General features: G+C 43.2%; 1 protein-coding gene across 1 annotated transcript in view; it reads right to left on the bottom strand.

Annotated features, from left to right (window-relative positions):
• The window catches only part of VTCN1 (V-set domain containing T cell activation inhibitor 1), a 67,667-nt gene extending 47,446 nt beyond the window's left edge, over nucleotides 1–20,221 (bottom strand). The window contains exon 1 of the mRNA XM_054480702.1: nucleotides 20,118–20,221. Within this exon, the coding sequence (XP_054336677.1) occupies nucleotides 20,118–20,149 (32 nt within the window). The 5' untranslated portion in view covers nucleotides 20,150–20,221. The remainder of the gene's footprint in view (nucleotides 1–20,117) is intronic.
• Nucleotides 20,222–20,959: the final 738 nt, after the last annotated feature.

The following is a 20,959-nucleotide window of genomic DNA, read 5'->3' as shown; positions in this document are numbered from 1 at the left end:
TCAGCCCTACTGACCAAAATCTAGGACTCCTCCAGACAGGATCCATATCTGCCCAAGCCACTGGTAATGGGCCCACCAACAGTGGACCCTGCTGCAGACCCAGGAGCAGTTACATAACCCCACTCCAGCCTTGCTTAACTACAATCCTGGAGGCAATACCATCACTCCAGGGAACTGACAGGCAAATGTCCTTACCTGCCAAAACCAATCTATAAAGTCTAAAACAGATGTTTGGTCCTTACAATATATAAACACTAATGCAAGTCTACGCACATTAAGAAGGATCAGGCAAATGTGACACCACCAAAGAAACTAGTAAAATTTCAGCAACCAACCCAAAATATGACAGTTTATTAATTGCCTGACAAAAATTTAAAATAATCATCTTAAAGAAGCTCAATGAGATGCACAAAAGAACACAGACAGACGATTAAACAAAAATCAGAAAAACAATACATAAAAAAGAAGAGTTTAATAAAGAAACAAAAACCATAAAGAAGAACTAAACAGAAATTTTGGAGCTGAAGAATGCAATCACAGAACAGAAATATTTGATAGAGAGCTTCAACAGCAGACTTGATCATGCAAGAAAAGAAATCCATGAACTTAAAGACAGGTCATTTGCAATCAGTCATTTAGAGGAACAAAAAGAAAAACAATGAAAAATAGTAAAGAAAGCACATAAGACATTTGGGCCACCATCAAGTGATCAAATATGTCCATTGTGGGAGTCTTAGAAGGAGAAGCAAGAGAGAAAGGGGAAAACATACTATTTAAAGATGTAATAGGCCAGGCGTGGTGGCCTATGCCTGTAATCTCAGCACTTTGGGAGGCCAAGGTGGGAGGTTTGCCTGCAGCCAGGAGTTTGAGACCAGCCTGGCCAACATAGCCAGATAGCCAGACACCATTTCTATAAAAAATAAAAAACAGACTGGTTGCTGTAATCTCAGCACTTTGGGAGGCCAAGGTGGGCAGATCACCTGAGGTCGGGAGTTTGAGACCAGCCTGACCAACATGGAGAAACCCCGTCTCTACTAAAAGTACAAAATTAGCTGGGCATGGTGGTACATGCCTGTAATCCCAGCTACTCGGGAGGCTGAGGCAGGAGAATTGCTTGAACCCAGGTGGCAGAAGGTGTGGTGAGCCGATATGCGCCATTGCACTTTAGCTTGGGCAACAAGAGCGAAACTCCATCTCAATAAATAAATAAATAAAATAAAAAATAAGCTGAGCATGGTGACAAACACCTGTAGTCCTAGCTACTTCAGAGGTTAAGGTAGAAGGATCTCTTGAGCCCAGAGTTTGAGGCTGTAGTGAGCTATGATCATGCCACCGAACTGTACTCCAGCTTGGGCAACCAAGCAAGACCCTGTGGTGTGGGAGGGAAATGTAGTAGTTGAAAACTTCCCAAATCTTAGGATATATATATATATATATATATATATATATATATATATATATATACATATAGACATCCAAATTTAACAGAGCTCAAAAGATTTTAAGCAGTGTCCCCAAAGAATATTACTCCAAGACACATTATAATAAAATAAAATCCAAAGCCAAAGACAAAGACAGAATTTTGAAAGCAGCAGGAAAAAACAGGCTTGTCACATATAAGGGAAACTTTGTGAAGCTACTGGTGGATTTTTCAGCAGAAGCCTTACAGGCCAGGAAGAAATGGGATGATATATTCAAAGTGCTGGAAGAAAACAACTGTCAACCCAAAATACTAAACCTAACAAAACTGTCCTTCAGAAATGAAGGACAGATGAAGATATTCACAGACAAACAAAAGCTGAGAGATTTCATTACTACTAGACCTGCCTTATGAGAAATGCTAAAGAAGATTTCTCAAGTTGAAATTAAAGGATGCTAAGTAACAATATGAAAGCATATAAAAGTATAAAATCCACTGGAAAAAGTAAATATACAGTCAAATTGAGAATACTCTAGTTCTGTAACTGTGGTACAGGAATCACATTAAACTGTAGTATAGAAGTTAAAAGACAACCGTATTAAACATAACTATAGCTATAATTTCTTAATGGGTATACACTATTAAAAATGTAAAGTGTGACATTAATATCATAAGATGTGTGTGTTGGGGGTAAGATTGTAGAGTTTCATGTGCAATTGAAGTTAAGTCGTTAGCTTAAAATAGACTGTTATAAGGTATTTTACGTAAGCCTCAGGATAACTCGAAAAAATTCTAGTAGACAAAAGATAAAGAGAAATGAATCAAAGAATAACACTACAAAAAAGTAATCAAATCACAAAGGAAGACAGAAAGACAGAAGGAAAGAAACTTCAGACCACTTAGAAAACAATTAACACAATGAAATAGTGAGTACAGTTAGCCATTAGTATTCATGGGTTCTACATCTGTGGATTCAACCAACTATGTATCAAATATTAATATATTAGGAAGAAAAATAACAACACAGCAATAACAATGGAAATAAGAATAACAATACAGCATAACAACTATTTACATAGTATTTACATTGTATTAGGTATTTTAAGTAATCTAGAGATGATTTAAAGTATATAGGGGATATGCATAAATTATATGCAAATACTACACCATTTTATATAAGGAACTTGAGCATCTGTGGATTTTTTATCAGGCATTTTGGGTGGGGGGTGGTTCCTGGAACCAGTTCCCCACAGATACTTAGGGATGACTGTACTTACCTATCAATAATTACTTTAAATGTAAATGGATTATATTTTTCAATCAAAAGACAGAATGATTGAACAGATTTTTTACAAAGATCTTACAATATGCTGTCTACAAGAAACTCATTTTACCCTTAGGACACAGAATGAAAGTGAAGAAATGGAAAGATATTCCATGCAAATGGTAACCAAAAGAGAAGAACAATGGCTATGCTTATATCAGACAAAGTAGACTTTCAGTCAAAATTTGTTGTGAAGACAAAGATAGTAACAAAGATAATGACAAAGGGGTCAATTCATCAAGAGGATATAACAACTGTAAATATATCTATGCATCCAACCTTGGAGCATGTAAATAAATAAAGCAAATATTAACAGAACTGAAGGGAGAAAAGACAGCAAAATCAAAATAGTAGGGGACTTTAATATCCTACTTTCAATAACAGACAGATTGTTTAGACAGCAAATCCATAAAGAAATGGTAGGCCCGAATAATTCTACAGACAAAATGGACCTAATAGACATAGAACATTCCATCCAACAGCAGCAGCAATAAATGGTACTGGGAAAACCAGAGTCCACATGCAAAAGAAAGAAATTGGATCTTTATCTTATGCCACACACAAACATTAACTCAAAATGTGTTGAAGACTAAATATAAGACTCAAAACTCAAACTACCAGAAGAAAATATAGGAAAAAAGCTCCCTTTGATGTTGGTTTTGGCAATGACTTTTTGGATATGACACCAAAAACACAAGCAAATAAGCAAAAATAAATAAGTGGAATACTTCAAACTAGAAATCTTCTGCACAGCAAAGAAAACAATCAACAAAATGAATAGGCAACCTAAAGAATAGAAGAAAATATTTGCAAACTGTATATCTGATAAGGAGTTAATGTCAAAATATATAAGTAACTCATATAACTCAATAGCAAGAAACCAAATAACCCAAGTTTTAAAAATGGGCAAAGACTTGAATATACATTTTTTTCAAAGAAGATACATAAATGTCTAATGGGCAAATGAAAAGGTGGTCAACATCACTAATCATTAGGGAACTATAAATCAAAACCACAGTGAGATATCACCTCACACCTGTTAGGATAGCCCTTATCAAAAAGACAAGTGATAAAAATGTTGGTGTGGATGCAGAGAAAAAGGAACATTTGTATACTATTGGTGGGAATGTAAATTGGTATAGTTATTGTGGAAAACGCTATGAAGGTTCTTCAAAAAATTAAAAATGGAACTACCATATGATCTATCAATCTCAATGCTGGGTATATATCCAAAGGAAATGTAATCAATGTCTAGAAGGCATATCTGCACCCCCACGTTCATTGCAGCATTATTCACAAGAGTCATCATAGGGAAACAAACTGTGTCCATCAATACATGAGTTGACAAAGAAATTGTGTCTCATATTTACAATGAAATATTATTCAGCCTATGAGAGGCAGGAAATCCTGCCATTTTTGGTAACATGAATGAACCTGGAGGTCATTACGCTAAGTGAAATAAATCAGACACAAAAAGACAAATACTATATCATCTCATTTACATATGGAATCTTAAAAAGTTATACTCATTGAAGCAGAGAGATGAATGATGGTTGCCAGGAGATGGGGGTTAGGGAAAATGGAGAGGTGTTAGTCAAAGGGTACGAATTTTCAGGTATAAGAGTAATAAGTTCTGGGGATCTAATATACAGCACAGGGCCTGTGGTTAATAATATTGTTTTGTAGGCCGGGCATGGTGGCTCACGCCTATAATCCCAGCACTTTGGGAGGCCGAGGTGGGTGGATCACCTGAGGTCAGGAGTTCGAGACCAGCCTGACTAATATAGTGAAACCCTATCTCTAGTAAAAATACAAAAATTAGCCAGGCATGGTGGAGGGCGCCTGTAGTACCAGCTACTAGGGAGGCTGAGACAGGAGAATTGTTTGAACCTGGGAGGCAGAGGTTGCAGTGAGCAGAGATCACGCCACTGTACTCCAGCCTGGTGAGACAGAGCAAGACTCCGTCTCAAAATAATAATAATAATAATAATATTGTATTGTACACTTGAAATTTGCTAACAGAGCAGGTCTTAAGTGTTTTCACTGCAAACACACGCAAATAACTGAGGTGGTATATGTGTTAACTGACTTGATTGTGGTAATCGTTTCACAATATATATGTACATCAAATCATCACATTGTATGCCTTAAATATATAGAATTTTTGTCAATTATACCTCAATTAAGCTGTGGGGAAAAAAGAGAAAGGAGGCTAAGAAACGAGAAAGAAAACCTCAAATATTGAAAAAGATGGGAATGTTAAATTAAAATTTTGTCATTTTCTTTTTCAATATGTTGGCAGGGTTAGTGCTGGTTCTGGAAAAAGGCTTTAGTGAAAATTATTACTTTAAGGCATATAAATGGTTGGTAGGAGCGTAAGTTGGTACTAACTTTAGTGTGGGGAGAGGGGAAAAATTTGGCCACATATATCAGAAGGCTTATGATATGCACAGCCAACTTTGATCCAGTAATTCTACTTCTAGGAATTCATTCTATAGAATCAACAGGATACATTTCCAAGGTTATCTATAGTGTTGATTAAAATTAATGTAATAGGATTGGGTGCGGTGGCTCACACCTGTAATCCTAGCACTTTGGGAGGATGAGTAGGGAGGATTGCCTGAGCCCAGGGGTTTGAGACCAACTTGGGCAACATAGGAAGGCCTTGCCTCTACAAACATTTAAAAAATTTAGTCAGGCATGTTGGCATGCACCTATAGTCCCAGCTGCTTGGAAGGGTGAAGTGGGAGGATCACTTGATCCTGGGAAGTTGAGGCTGCAGTGAGCCATGATAGTACCACTGCACTCTAGGTGAGGCAACAAAGTGAGACTGTTTCTTAATGATAATAATAAGATAAAATAAATGTAATAATTTTGGCAAATAATTGAAGGCAATTAAATGTCCAATAATAGGGAACTTAGTGAATTAAGGTTCATCATTAGTGGCAATACTATGCATTTGTTTAAAAATCATATTATAGAAGAAGATTTATTTGAGAAATACTTATAAGACCAATAAGTAGAAAGTAGTTTCCAAAATAATATGTACAGTATTTTACTATGTATTAAATACATATATATATAGAGAGAGAGAGAGGGGAAAAAAAGACTGGAAGGTCATATAAATTGTGGTTATCTCTAGGTTAGAACGAATAGAGATTTCTTTCCTTTGTGCTTTTTTGTATTTTCCAAATTTTCCACACTAATCCAATATTATTCTTATAGTTAAACAAACAAGGAAAACATATTTTAAAAAAGAAAACCCTGCCTTTTTTTTTTTAAGAGTACAATCTAACTCTTTTAGATGTTGGGCAAACAGGCATCTCTCCATTTAATGCTCCCATAAAGCTGGTAACTTAAATACTTTCCTGGGTTAGTGGTTTGCATTTTCAGAAGAGCTCTCATAGAAAGAGCTAGTATCCAAGTGATTATATGCTATAAATTATAGATAACTTGTTTTTCTTCATTTAAGTGAGCAAGCATGTTCTTCATAAGTCGATACACGGCTCACAAGCTACCCCAGGCAATGATTAGAGAGCAGCCTCAGTTCCAGAGAGCTCAAGCGAGCAGCACCTGGAGCCCCTAGAATTTTCGGATAAACAGAATACTTCCTTCACAGTTTGACACCTTTGGGGAATGCTAATGAAAGCCACCATCTTGCAGCTCACTTCTTTATAACTTTATTTGCCTTAAGGGTAGAAAATTGTGAAGCTAGCAGGAGCCTCTACCCATATTAAAAAGATTCTCTTGCAGTTCGCATACTTTCTGCCTCGGAAAATCATCATTTACTTTTAGACAACATGTTTATTAAGATAAGTACAATATGTTGGGGTCAGTATTAGTGAAACTATAAGTACTTATTTGCTAAGCCCATAAAAGTCAAGCATTTCATTGACCTAGTAATTTGTCTACTAGAAAATATCAATGTAGAAATATGAGAAAACAGATTTATCATGCACCTAAAGAGAAGTAGCAATGTTCACACCTCTCCCCCTTCTCATTGCTCTCAGAGAATTCAGGATATATTATTAGGATTTTTTTGACTTTTACAGAGGACAAATTTGAGGCAGGAGAATAGGGTCTGGAGACAGGGAGCATAGGGCCCATTCATTCTGACTTCCTAGAACTAAGTCAAATGGAAACACTTCAGCTATAATAGTAAATAGCCTCTCCATTTACTTAGGGAGTATACTGAGTAAATGACTTTGAACCTTTACTTCATCCTCTTCATTTACATAGGGCGTACACCAAGTAACCAATGGAAACCTCTAGAGGGTATTTAAGCCCCTGAAAACTGTAACAGGGCTCTTGCGCCCCTATGCTCGGCCTGCTACTACCCTGTGCGGCATACTTTCATTTTCAATACATCTCTGCTTTTGTTGCTTCATTCTTTCCTTGCTTTGTTTGTGCGTTTTGTTCAATTCTTTGTTCAAGATGCCGAGAACCTGGCCACCCTCCACCAGTAACATATTTACACCCTCCACCGGTAACAAAATGAAAGGTAAGGATCTGAAAGATGGCATGGCTTGTTCAAGGTTTGCCAGTGTTTGCTTTTTCAGTGAGTCTAAGTCAAGGGCTGTACTTCCATTTACATCATGAGAAAGCAAAAGGCTTGTTCTTATGCCTGCTGGTAACTGGGTGTTTGTAGCAATGCCCCTGAGAGTCCAAGAATTTCACCTGTAGGTACACTCACTTTGGGCACTGCCTTCTACTACAGGGGCACAAAACTTTCGGGGCCCCGTTTAATGTCACTTCAACCTTACCCAGCTACAGTTAACCATTTTAATTAAATTAATGTGTGCTATCATAGGGTAGCCCCACTCTACCTTTCAACTCTCATCTTCCACTTCCCTGAAGTATCATGATTATTTCTACTCACATCTAACAACTGCTAGATAACCAGATCAGATCTGCACAGTGATGTCAAAATGCCTACTCACTCTCTAGAGAATGGGCATACTAACATGTGAATGACAGACAGCCCTATTAAAGGCTTGTGTGTTATATGTGAATGACAGACAAGCCTGTTAAAGGATCTCTCATGGGAAGGATTCCAGATAGTGGGACAGTGGAGTAAAACAAGAAAAAAAGCAGAAGCACTGGGGATTTAGTCCTGGCCAGCCACTGTTTCACTGTACTCTGATTCTACCCCCATCCAACATTTCCATTCCCTCTCTTAGACATTTGGCTCCAGTGGCTGCAGAAAAATTAATTCAAATTCTGGCTACATGTGCCTTCAGCATCCACGTTCTCTGTAGAGGCATAAGCAACCCAGGGCTGCATCGCCTCCTGCATCCACATCAGCATCACCCACCTGGTAGTTGTCAGCAAATGAAATGAACACCTATACACTAAGACGAGAATAATACCCTGAAAGATAAAGTAATTAAAATTATAACAATGAGATGGCAGTCAAAACAATACCCATGTTTATTTAATACCTGTCATTTGAGAAATACGGGGTGACCCATTCATATCACCTCATGAATCCTCCCTATACTTTTATGAGAGAGGAAAAAGCATAGGTCAGTTACAAAAAAAAGCCAATGTGGGGCAAGGTTAATCAAGAAAGCACTGCTGCAGAAGGGGAAGGCCTGAAAAATATGACTTTGCATATCAAATATGGGAGGGCATTCCTGGAAAGTAAAAATACCAGCCTGCCCTTTGGTTCCTGGGCATCTGATCAGCCAGCATCTGCATCCAGTTTGGAAGGTGGGAGAAGGCCCCAGATGCTGCTCCTGGGCTCCCACATTCACGTACTTTTGTCTCCTCATGGCTTCTATTCTTTTGTAATTACCCCAGTGCCTAGTTTCTTGAAGGTGTCCTAATGTATATTAACAAGTACTATTTTTAAAGGCATTACATTTTCATAATGTTGGGTGAATCACAATTAGAGAGACTTCTTTAAGTCTATAGGATTTTTTAAAGCCTTTAATATGCTAATAAGCATAATGAATGTCCTAGAAGAATATATATTAGGTCAAATCCTTTGAAATTACCATTTTTCTTTTTCTTTTTTTTGAGACTGAGTCTCACTCTGTCTCCCAGGCTGGAGTGCGGTGGCGTGATCTCTGCTCACTGCAAACTCTGCCTCCCAGGCTCAAGCAATTCTCCTGCCTCAGCCTCCCGAGTAGCTGGGATTACAGGTGCCCACCACCACGACCAGCTAATTTTTATATTTTTAGTAGAGACAGGGTTTTGCCATGTTGGCCAGACTGGTCTCAAACTCCTGACCTCAAGCGATCCACCCACCTCAGCCTCCCAAAGTGCTGGGATTACAGGCGTGGGCCACTGCGCCCGGCCACAAGGAATTTTTTGTTTGTTTGTTTTTTGAGATGGAGTCTTTCTCTGTTGCCCAGGCTGAAGTACAGTGGTGCAGTCTTGGCTCACTGCAACCTCTGCCTTCCGGGTTCAAGCAATTCTCCTACCTCAGCCTCCCCCAGTAGCTGGGACTACAGGCTTGTGCCACCACACCTGGCTAATTTTTGTATTTTTAGTAGAGACGGGGTTTCCCCGTGTTGGCCAAGATGGTCTCCATCTCTTGACCTTGTGATCCGCCCACCTCGGCCTCCCAAAGTCCTGGGATTACAGGCTTGAGCCACCGCACCCGGCCCGCAGGGATTCTTTTAACTGTAAAATTGCTTTAAAATTTTGTTTTAATGCAAAAAGTTTTCATGGAAAAAGCAGAGCATAAAAGCACACACATTGTATTAATAACTATGTAAAAACTATTCACAGTTGGGCTTTAAAAGGGCAAAAACAAAAAAGAAAAGAGTCATTTATAAGGATAGAACTATGGGTCAGTCACAGTGGCTTATGCCTGTAATTCCAGTACTTTGGGAGGCTGAAATGGGAGGATTGCTCGAGCCCAGAAGTTTTTGAGACCAACCTGGACAATATAGGGAGACTCTGTCTCTATAATAAATAAAGTAGCTGGACATGGTGGTGAGTACCTGTAATCCCAGCTACCTGGGAGGCTGAGTTGGGAGGTTACTGGAGCCTGGGAGGTCGAGGCTGCAATGAGCCATGATCTCACTGCTGCCTTCCAGCCTGGGAAACAGAATTCTGAGAAAAATCCCAGTGCACCCCCTCCCATTCTTCCCAAGATTAGAGAGTAGTGTCAAGGAGAAGATGACCTCCAGCCAGGACTTCAGTATTAAGTTCCTCTGGCCTCCTCATTGAGCTAGGTGGACTCCAAGACCTAAGGGTCAGGTAAACATTACCCTTTGAACAGCTTCTCTGCCTCCTTACCCAGATGAAGCCCACCTACATAGATCCCCAAATTTTCAGATATTTCCACCACCCAGTGGCTCTTTTCCAAAGTTTGTGTTTAAGTTGGTTATTTGAAGTTCTGTACAGGATCCTACAGCAACACTATTTACAAATGATGGTTAGCTTTTACAGCAAGGCCCCAGATGTCTGTTGGATTCCAGTGTTTTGGATGTTCTGCACATCTATTTATTTTGAGGCAGGATCTCACTTTGTCACCCAGGCTGGAGTGCAGTGGTATGATCTCAGCTCAGTGCAACCTCCATCCTCCCATGTCAGCCTCCTGAGTAGCTAGGACTATAGGCGTAATCCCAGCTACTACGCCAGGCTAATTTTTTTGGTTTGTTTTTTGTTTGGTGGGGTACAGGAGGTAGAGACAAGGTTTCTGCATGTTGCCTAGTCTGGTCTCGAATTCCTGGACTGAAGTGATCTGCCCCCTTGGCCTCCCAAAGTGTTTGAATTATAGGTATAAACCACCCTGCTCAGACAATTCTATACATTTATAATGGGAAAGGAAAATAGTAGAAAAATAATCCTATCATAAATGCACAACTACAGTATAGAATGCACTCTTGAGGGTTAACTTAGGGAATAAGCTCCAACTTATAAAGCTGTGTCCACGGGAAAACGTCTTCCTGGGCTTGCTTAGGTCACGGTCCCAAAAGCCCCTTAGCAGCCTCTTGGTGGAGAGTGAGACTGTCATTGTCCAAAAGAATTCCTCTGTCCAGGCCTTTAGACAAAGCCTGGCCTGCGGGAGGGAGTCCCAGTGCAGCAGCATCACAGAGCTGCTGACCAGAAAGGCACAGTCACTCGGGATTATGGCTTTCTCCCCAGGGCTCTGTGGGGGAATCCCTCTGTGTAGGGGAAATTCTGGAATCCTGATCTCCCCCTTTCCCTGCATGCATCCCACTCCCAAATGCAGCCTTGTTCCTAGGTTCTGAGCCAGCAGCAATTTGCAAGCCTGCCCCTAATATTCCTTGCATACTGTCCTTCTGAAAGACCTGGCAAGAGTAAGCACCCAAGAGATATAGCCCCTTTATGGGGAAGCACCCACAGAGCTGGCCCCAAGGTGAAGGTGACCACTGTGGGGTGGGGTGGGGGGAAGCTTAAAAACTTGGCTTGTTTTGCTAAATTGCCATGACCCTACATTAAGGTCATTAGACAAAGATCCCCTGGCCTAAGGCCAATAAAATGACACCATGACTTTCCCATCAAATCTGGCTGCTTCTCTCTTGGCTGCAGAGCATCATTAATATTTGGTCTCTCTTCGACAAATGGAAAAAAGAAGGAAGAGGCTAGAAGGCAGTTTCCTTGGATAAGCAGAAGTGAAATCAAATCTCAGCTTCTTGCCTCCCTGGTCTAACTCTCTCCTGCCTCAGGGCTTTCCACCAGGACCTGTCTAGAAACCTTATCTCAAGCTTTAAGGGCTTATGCCTGGGGCTCCTCTGCATGTGAAAAGAAATTCCCTCCCACACAGTACCTGCTATTACATGACTTACCCTATCATGCCTCGTAAGACTTTAAGAAGCTTCTGCCAAGCACTTTAAAGGATAATTGTTCCCATACTGTTATATTCTGTTCCTGAACACTTAGGTATTTTGGCAAAAGGTAGGGTCAATCATCAAATATAGGAAATGGATGAAAGGGTATGTCCTTGTACCTGACTGCAGAGCTTGGTGGCTTCCAGTTGTGGGGGCAGCAGAGGAGAAAAGCTGCCACCAGCAACTGGGTATAGAGAAACGGAGGCTGAGAGACCAGCTGATGTCAGGAGTGAGGGGGAGAGCAGCAAATCAGGGGAGTGTAGTGTCATGGAAACCAAGAGAAGAAAGAGCTTCAGGGAGGTGGTGGGGACATCTGTGTTGAATGCTGAAATGAAGACAAGATAGAACAGAGGTGTAAACATTAGATTCAGCAATGTGGAGGTGATTAGAGGCATTGGCAGGAACGGTATCTTGGATAGTGGGGACAAAATCCATCTAGAGTAAGTTGAAAAGGAAATAAGAATATGTTGCTAAGCGCTTTATGTCTTAGCTCATGTAATTCTTATAACAATCTTATGATGTAGATTCTAATATTATCCCCATTTTACAGATGAGGAATCCAGGCACAGAGAGGATAACTAAAGGGCCCAAAGTCACACAGTTAGAAAGTGGCAGAGTTGGATGGACCCAGACAACCTGGTTCCAGCCTGTGCTTGAAACCTCTACCTCACTCTCCTTTCACAATGCCACGAAACCAGGATGAACACTCACTCCAGACAACACTAGCAACAAGTGCTGAAAAGGAAAAAAAGAGAGATGGGGTGGGTAGCTGGAGAGGTTGTGGGGCTGAGAGAGGGTTTTCTTTTAAGACAGAAAATCCTGATACATGGGTTGCATGCTGATGGGGATAATAGAGGTGCAGAGGAGAGATTGATGATGTCTGCTGGAGGAGGTGTTTGTGAGCCGGGAGATGAGATGGATCCAGAGCACAGAGGGGCTGACCTTTGATAGGAGCTCAGCAAATCCTCCGGTACCAGGAGTTGAGGCAGAGAAAAAGGGCACCCAGTGAGTGTAGCAGGTAGTTTTGGATGTGAAAAGATGAAGGAGTACCTGTCTGCTTGTTTCTCTTTTCTCTGTGAAGGGTAGAGCAAGATAATCATCTGAGGCTGGGGTGGGGTGAAGGGATGGGGGTTGTAAAAGGATTGAAGAGGGAAGAGAGGTATGAAATGGCCATTCTGGGGGTGGAGGTGCCAAGAAAACATAACGAGGAGGCGAGGCAGGGAGCTACAAGAGACAATTCCTAAATTTTATGGATGCACTCTCTGTCTCTCAAATCTTTCATGGTTTTTATCTATGAAATTTTTCATTTTAAATTGCAGAAAAAAAAGAGGAAAAACTGCCTGCCCTCTTTCCCATGACCGCTATGCTGGCAGCAGCAGGAACACATCTGAAGTGATGTGATAGGAAATCAGAAGCATTGCAGGCAGATGGTTTGGGATTGTGAAAAGCGCACACAGAGAGAAATGTAGCCTGGGTTTCTTACCTGTAGAAATTTCATGGCTTTTCCTTTGTATTCATCAAGAACCATCTGTGGCTCTTTAGCACATTTCTTAAAGAAGAATGTGGAATGATAAATGATCCCAGATGAAATTTATATCTATCTGGATTAAATCCTTGTGCTTTTCTGGAGGAATCAGGGAGCACAGAGAGGCTGCTAATACAGAGAATCACCTGGAGGTCTTGTTACGCCACAGATTACCAGGCCCTGCCCCCAGAATTTCTGATTCTTTGCAGGATGCGGGGAATGAAAATTTGCATCTCTAATAGTTCCCAGGTGATATGGATGCTGCTGGTTGGAAGACCATACTTTGAACATTGAGTTTGGATGGGGAAGGCCTTAGGGTTCATCTAGTTCACCACCTCAGGTGGCAGAGGATTTCCCACACCTCACAGAACAAGGACTAGAAAGATGATATCTGAGTCCATTGAAATCCCAAGATTCTAGACACAAAATGTCCTTAAGTCCAGCTGCTATTGTTGGACTTGTCATTCCTCTCCCTCCCTGCAAGTCTCTGTTTTTCTGCAAAAACATCGGAGGGAATAATTTGAGAGTAATTAACACATAAAGTGCTAACTATATACAAGACGCTGCTCTGAGCTCTTTACTTGTATTAACTCACTTAGTCTTTATAACAGCCCTGTGACCTAGGTGCTACTATTATTAATGCCCAATTTACTGATAAGGTAATGAAGACACAGAGAGGTAAAGTAACTTCCTCGAGGTCACCCAGCTAGGAAGTGGAGAGCTGGAATACATCCACAGATCAGACAAACTCCAGTTTCCACATTGTTTCCACACTTTCGTACGGCAAAAGTAAGTATGTATGAAGTCTTGGTCTATCAGATTTGTGGATTCTTGGTGCTTGGGTAAAATGTGGTCTACTAGGGTCCAACACAGTTCTTAGCTAGGGTCCCTGGGCAATACAGGATCTTGAAAAAACCCTGTTTTGGCCGGTTGCAGTGGCTCACGCCTGTAATCCCAGCACTTTGGGAGGCCGAGGCGGGTGGATCATGAGGTCAGGAGATCGAGACCATCCTGGCTAACACGGTGAAACCCCGTCTCTACTAAAAATACAAAAAATTAGCTGGGCGTGGTGGCACGCACCTGTAGTCCCAGCTACTCAGGAGGCTGAGGCAGGAGAATCACTTGAACCTGGGAGGTGAAAGTTGCAGTGAGCCGAGATCACACCATTGCACTCCAGCCTGGGCAACAGAGCGAGACTCTGCCTCAAAAAAAAGAAAAAAGAAATATATATGCGTATATATGTATATATATGTGTCCTGTATATGTATATGTATATATGTGTATATGTATATGTACATGTATATGTATGTATGTATATGTATATGTACATGTATATGTATGTATGTATATATGTATGTATATGTATATATACGTGTCATATATATATATATAGAGAGAGAGACAGAGAGAGAGAGAGGGGTCTCACTCTATTACCCAGGCTGGAGTGCAGTAACACCAATGATGGCTCACTGCAGCCTTAACCTCACCGGCTCAAGCAATTCTCCCACGTCAGTCCCGCGTACCTGGGACTACAGGCATGTACCACACATCTTGTTGATTTTTGTATTTTTTGTAGAGATGGGGTTTCACCATGTTGCCCAGGCTTGTCTCAAACTCCTGAACTCCTGGACTCAAGTGGTCCGCCTGCCTCAGCCTCCCAAAGTGCTGAGATTACAGGTGTGAGCCACTGTGCCCAGCCAGCATATAATTCTTAATGAGTTTCAGTAACTTCTTACTCCTGCACTCATTCATCTAGAGCAGCTGCCTGAAGCAACACAGACCAACAATCCACAGGCTCCAGCTAATTCTGGGAGCAGCTCTTCCCGTGGTCAGCTAAGAATTCTTCTGCCATGACAGTCACTGAGGAGGTGTGTTTTTGCCAGTGATGAAGGGTTCTGCTTAACTAGCAAGAGAATAAGCACAGCTGATTAGAAAGGTAATTTTTTAATAAAAGTAGGTATAGAAGACTAGGTAGTAACATGTTGGTTCCTGCCATTGGCTGCCTAGGAGATATTGAGCAAGGTAACTTGCCTCAACATTTGCATCTATGAAATGGAGATGGTTAGGACTATGAGACAGTTTAGCTAATTAAGCATTACCACGTGCTTGGTCATAGTCGCATCGCTCCAATTGGCCCCTGAGGTTCTTGTTCTTGGTGTCAGCAGTGCCTCATCAGAGATCTAGACGCTGAGCTTGTACACACTAGGACCTCCCAGATGCACCTCACCCACCCTGAAGCTCTTCACCACCAACTTTTAATGCTCTATACTGGCATTAAAAGAATCAGACATTTAATAAGTCTAAATCCTAGCATCCTCAGATTTAGAGAAGGATTGTGTCTCAGATTCGCGACAACAAAAGGTGTGGTGGACTTTATTATTATCATTTTTCTTTTGCAGAATAAGAACCTGGAGAACTCTATGAGTATTCTCCAGAGTTCTTTTAGAGCTAACTGAATTTAAAAGACCCCTGGGGCAATTAATCCAAAGTATACCCTCACTGCAACATCTATTTCAGGATCAGAAGTGCCAGTGGAGTCGTGAAATTGAAGTTAACAAATTTTTATGGAGAGCCAACCAAGAACAATAGATGGGAGAGGGAGTTGCAAGTAATGAGTGTAGCAATAGCTAATATTTATGGAGTTCTTAAGATGTGTCAGGAACATAATTATCACATATCATTCATACAGCCCTAGAAGTTAGGTACTATTATCTGCCCCATTTCATAGATAGGGCAATTGAAGCTCTTGGAGGGTAAATGTTCATGGTGGCACAAGGATTTGAATCCAGATTCATAGCCATAGTGCTACATTGCCTCCCTACAACAATGAGCAAGACAGAGTCCCAACCCTCAAGGAGCGAACCCTGGTGAGGGTAACAGGCACCAGGAACAGATATTCATAAACACGGCTGACTGTGAACATAAGATGGGCAATTGATGGCAACTAGAAAGATCCTGTAAGACTTCAAAGTGGAGGTGGCATTTGAGCTGAATATTGAAAGAAATGAGTAGCATTGCAACAGGTGGAGATGGGGGAAAAGCATAACATTCAGAAAATCATCTACCCCCAATGGGGGAAGGAACACAGGTGCCACCTATTTAAGTCTTTCTTCCAGCGTACAATTTATCTCATTTTGCAGATTCCTGTCCTGTTCACGGGATGGACTCAGAAGGTTCTGAAGGCTCAGATTTTATAGGCTCAGGGAAGCTGAAAGTTGGACACAAATATGGCCTGTGCTGAGATCTCCTCAGCCCAGGCTCAAGCAAGATTTTCTTACCAGACAAGCTTCCATGGTGTTGCAAGGCATTGTTTTCTCTGACCATCAAGGTCTGAGATGTATGAGCCAGGCACCAGCTTGCAAACTTAGGAGAAATGGGAAACCAAAATTCCAAAGCAAACTCCCTGAGCCTCCTTGTTCCAGGCTCCCTCATTCTCTACTTCATCCACCTTCCTCTGGTAGAAAGATCCCTGCTTCTTCTCTACTCAGTAGCTTCCTTCCTGTGACATATTTTTATCAATCCCATTGTCACTAGTGATTTCAGATGAAGCAGGGCAAAGGTTTATGGATCACTAGCCTTGTGTGTTCCATGAAACTCTGCTCTGTTGACATCCATTAATCTCTATCCTGGCCTCTTACTACCTGTCTTACCATTTATTCTCAGCTCTTTCCCTGACCCCCCTCTTCCTCTGCCCACCCTTGAATGTTGGTGTTCTTCAGCCATCCATCCTGGCCCCTTGCTTCTCTCCCTCCACGTGCTCTCCGTAGGAGCCACCCCCTATGACTATTTCTTGCCCTTGAGCTATTGACACTAGATGTCTATCCCCAGCCCTGACCTCTCCTAGTTTTAGCCTCATGCCTTCTGCTGCCCAGGGAGCATCCCCCTCTGAAGGTCCCAGGGGAATCTCAAGCTCAACACATTAACTAGCTCTCCTCTCTCTTCCTTGTCCCCAACTCACTGCACCCAATCCAGAAACATGGAAGTCATTTCAGAATCTGCCCCTTTCCTCACCTACTCTTATTCTGCAGCCTCCTACCTGCCCCTCCAATCATTGATCAAATATCACTGGTTTTAAGTCCAGTGTTTCCTGAATCCATTTTCCTCCTGTAGTTCTTTACTCTCACTCTTATCTATGCCAGGTCCCTGTCATCCTATATACTCTGACCACAACTGTTTCCCAGCTCTTCTTCTGACCTCCAGGCTTGCTGCCCACCTGAGATGAAAACCACCTTGACCCCCCTCTGATGGCTCTGAAGGCTCAGATTTTATAGGCTCAGGGAAGCTGAAAGTTGGACACCAATATGGCCTGTGCCTGTAAGGGCTCCTCATCACCACAAATCCCAGTTCTGAGTCTAGCAAAGAAGGCCCAGTGTGACCTAGTGTGACCTCTCAGCCTCATCTCCCAGCATTCCCTGCCTCAAACTTCATGTTGTGATGATAATACAGAGTAGTGTGAGGCTTTCCAACATACCATGCTCATTCATGAGTTTTATTGTATTTGATTTAATTCTGTTTCCTCTACCTAGACAGCCTTTTCCACCCTTCTTCACCTGGGTCATATGAACTCATTTTTCAAGACACAGCCCACCCATTCTCTGGCTCAGAAACCCTTCCCAAAAGCCTTGGGTGGGGGAAGTGCTCCCCTTGCAACCTGTGCTTATTGTCTGAGGACTTAAGGGTGGCCGTTAGAGTTGTTATGTGGGAGTCTTTCTCCTCCATTAGGTTATGACCTTGACAGCATCTTAGTCACTTTTGCCCCATTGTCTAGTGCAATATTCAGGACACAGTAAGTGCTCAGTTAATATTGTTGACTGGAACTTAACCCCCTCAGAGCAAGGGTTTTCTACTCCTGTCCTCCTAGCAGGCACTCTGCAAATGTTCCATGAGCAAATGCTGCTGCTGTCAACAGCCATGTTGGGGAGAGGGGAGGAGGGTTCTAGTCACACAGTTCCTAAATGTGCACGGAGGCCAGGCACGGTAAAATCTGCACATCAGCATTCCATCCCTGAGCAGCATGCATGCTGAGAGTGAGATCTGAAGGAATTAGGCTCTCTGGCAATTATGAATACTTAGGAGAATAACTCACCGGGTCTGCAGAGGATGGCAGGCCCTTTCATGAGCGTTCCCACATCACCACTGTCATGATCACCTCCAGGAAAGGTATTTTTATGAATTAAGGCCATTATGACAAAGGGAGAGGGTTGTTAGGGTCAAGAGTTCCCCCAGGCAGGCTCCACCTGCATCCCTGAGATGAGTTTTCATGATCCCGCTCCCCACTGAAGCTGCTTATTGGCCTTCTTCCTGGAGACCCCTTGTACAAAGGATCTGCCACCCTCATGGACAGTCACTGCTTCTGAAACTGCAGAGCGTGAATAGCTAACAAGGCACGCAGGGGCCAACAAGAGGAGTCTCTGTTGATTCCAGTGGGTTTCTGAAGGGTGGGAGATCCGAATTTTGAACACCCACCTCCTGCTAATCCTCTAGCAAAACCAGTCAGACTGGAAGCAAAGCATTATGAGAGAGCCCACACATCCCATCTGACCTCCGAACAACGGAGCCACTTGTTACAGGAGGAGTGTTTCATGTCCTTGGGATCAAGGCTGGAGGAATGGTGGGCATGGGGAGCTGGGACTGGCAGGAGCAGGGACAAGGGTGGCAGGGGAAGAGAGCTTGGGATTTCAGAGCAAGATCTCCTCATGCACAGTTTCACAGTCACCTGGCCTTAACTTCTCTGAGGTGATAACGAGCCTTCACAAGGCAGTGATGGACACACTGTGCTAAGACACTTAGTCCAGGGCAGGGAAGGAGTCACTCACAAAATGCTGGCTTCTCTGACATGGGTGCTTCTTAGGGACATCCTCTCAGGGCAGAAGGATCTAGAGGGAAGCCCCGCCACCCACTGCTTCTCCTGGAGCACAGTGCTATAGCCAGGCACAGGGGCGGGGGGAGAAGTGCTGCTGCAGTCACCCCCGCCAGCCCTGCAGAGCCCTTCACCCCTGCTACCCGGCAGGTGATTTCAGATAAACGTGAGTTGAGTCAGGGGAGCTGATATTTTGTTTCAAGGAAAAGAACTTTCTAGGCTGCCTCTGGGAAGTAACATTACTCTCGTAGTCTCTTCACAGACTTTTCACTGTTGACCTGAGGATTCCTTTCCTCTCTCCTTCCCTCTCTTCTTTTCTTCCTTTTGTGGGAAAAAGAAACAAATTGGAGGACTGGTCCTTCAAACAACCTCTAGAACCAACAAGTATCAGCCTCCCTAAACACTGTCCTGAGTTGTGACTGACACTGAATCAATCATTTCAAGAAAACCCTGCACTTTCCATCTCTTTCCTTCCAGGAGGGTAAATGCTGTTCTGAGGGAAAAAGAGGCAACTAGAATGTAGCTCAGGGGAGAAGCAAAAGGTAGGGGAGGGAACTTGCTTCCTTCTTCCTCTCTGGGGAGTTCAGCAGCAGCAGCAGCAAGTTCTCCTCTCCAAGGAGCTCCTAGGAAAACTAGGGACCCAACCTTTGAGCTGGGGGTCTGGGGAGGGGTGTTGGTGTGAATTGCTCAAGAGTAGCAAGAAATCACACCCACAGAGAATGAAAGCACATTCTCCTCCATCCCCCTGGGGGCTGCATAAAGGGTCCTCCTGCATCCCCTCCACCGTCGCAGTCATGGATTCCCTGCCATCCCACCATGCAACCCACACCAGCCTGCTCAGTGTCCCCACAGTGCTCACAGACTTGACATCTCAGGGGAATGCCCAGCTTGGCACACATTCCCCTCAGTCCAAGCTGCCCAGCAAGCGCCAGCCCTCCATGGCAGGCCACGAACCAAAAACCTCCCTAACCCTGAACAGGTGCCTTGAGCAGCTGAGGTGGGATGTTAAGTCAAGTCCAGTTAGGCTCTTGTCTGGCCAGGCTCCCGCTGGCCCAATGCTGGATCAGATAAAATTATAGGTGGGGTCCTATGGGACAGCCCAGCAGTGCTCAGCATCCCCAAAAGACCTCACTGCTGTTCCCTTCACCCATAAGGATAGAGAGAAGAGTATATACTACCTCCAGAAGAGGATCTGCCCCAGGGAAGCCATGGCTGGGGAAGGTTCCCGGCGTATCTGGGTACTGGCTGAGTGGAGCTGCTGCTGCCCTCCTTGGTGACTCACAACCAGCTCCTGTGTACTGGCCTTAAATAGTGTGTTCAGGCCGGGAGTGGTGCATGAAGCTGTAGACGGCTCAGGTATGAGGAAACTGGCTGTGCAGAATTCCCTGCAGGCACAGTGGCTGCCTGCTTCAGCCAGCCAGCCAAGCCAGGGGCTCAGAGCTGCTTTTCCAAGCCTTGACTTTGGGAGGGTGATGAGGAAAAGCTTCCCAGGCCCTTGCTTCAGGGCCTGTATTCAGCAGGACTTTCCTCCTGACTGTGGAAGGGAGCTGTAGGGAGGGAGATTTAATCTCAAAATAAGAAAGGACTAGAATAGCTCAAAGTGTCAGGCTATGCTAGGAGCCTTGGGGCCAGGAGTCCCCATCTCTGCTGGTAGATGACGCTCAGACAGAGGCTGGGTCACCATTGGTCAGGTCTCTCGTGGAGAAGACTCATGCTGGGGGACCTCAGGAAGGCCATGAGCTGAAGTGACAAGACCACTGAGTTTGTCACTCAAGACTGAACTTGCCTAGGTCTCCTGAGATGCTCAGCTGGGTGTGCAATTATCTTCCAGTTTCATTTCAGTGGGAGTGGGAGAGGGCCAGCACTTCCCACATTGCAATTTTTTTGAGACTCCAAAAAGACACTGAATGTGCTCTACTTCAACTGCCCCTCTCTCTGGAGATCCCAATACCCAGAAGCTATCACTGTCAAAGGTGAGTGGGTTAGCAAAAATCTCTGACATTTCATCCAGCAGATTGCC

The sequence above is a fragment of the Pongo pygmaeus genome, chromosome 1, assembly GCF_028885625.2.
Source record: "Pongo pygmaeus isolate AG05252 chromosome 1, NHGRI_mPonPyg2-v2.0_pri, whole genome shotgun sequence".
NCBI lineage: Eukaryota > Metazoa > Chordata > Mammalia > Primates > Hominidae > Pongo > Pongo pygmaeus.
Note: the sequence above shows the minus strand (reverse complement) of the source record. Positions and strands in the feature narration are given on the sequence as shown.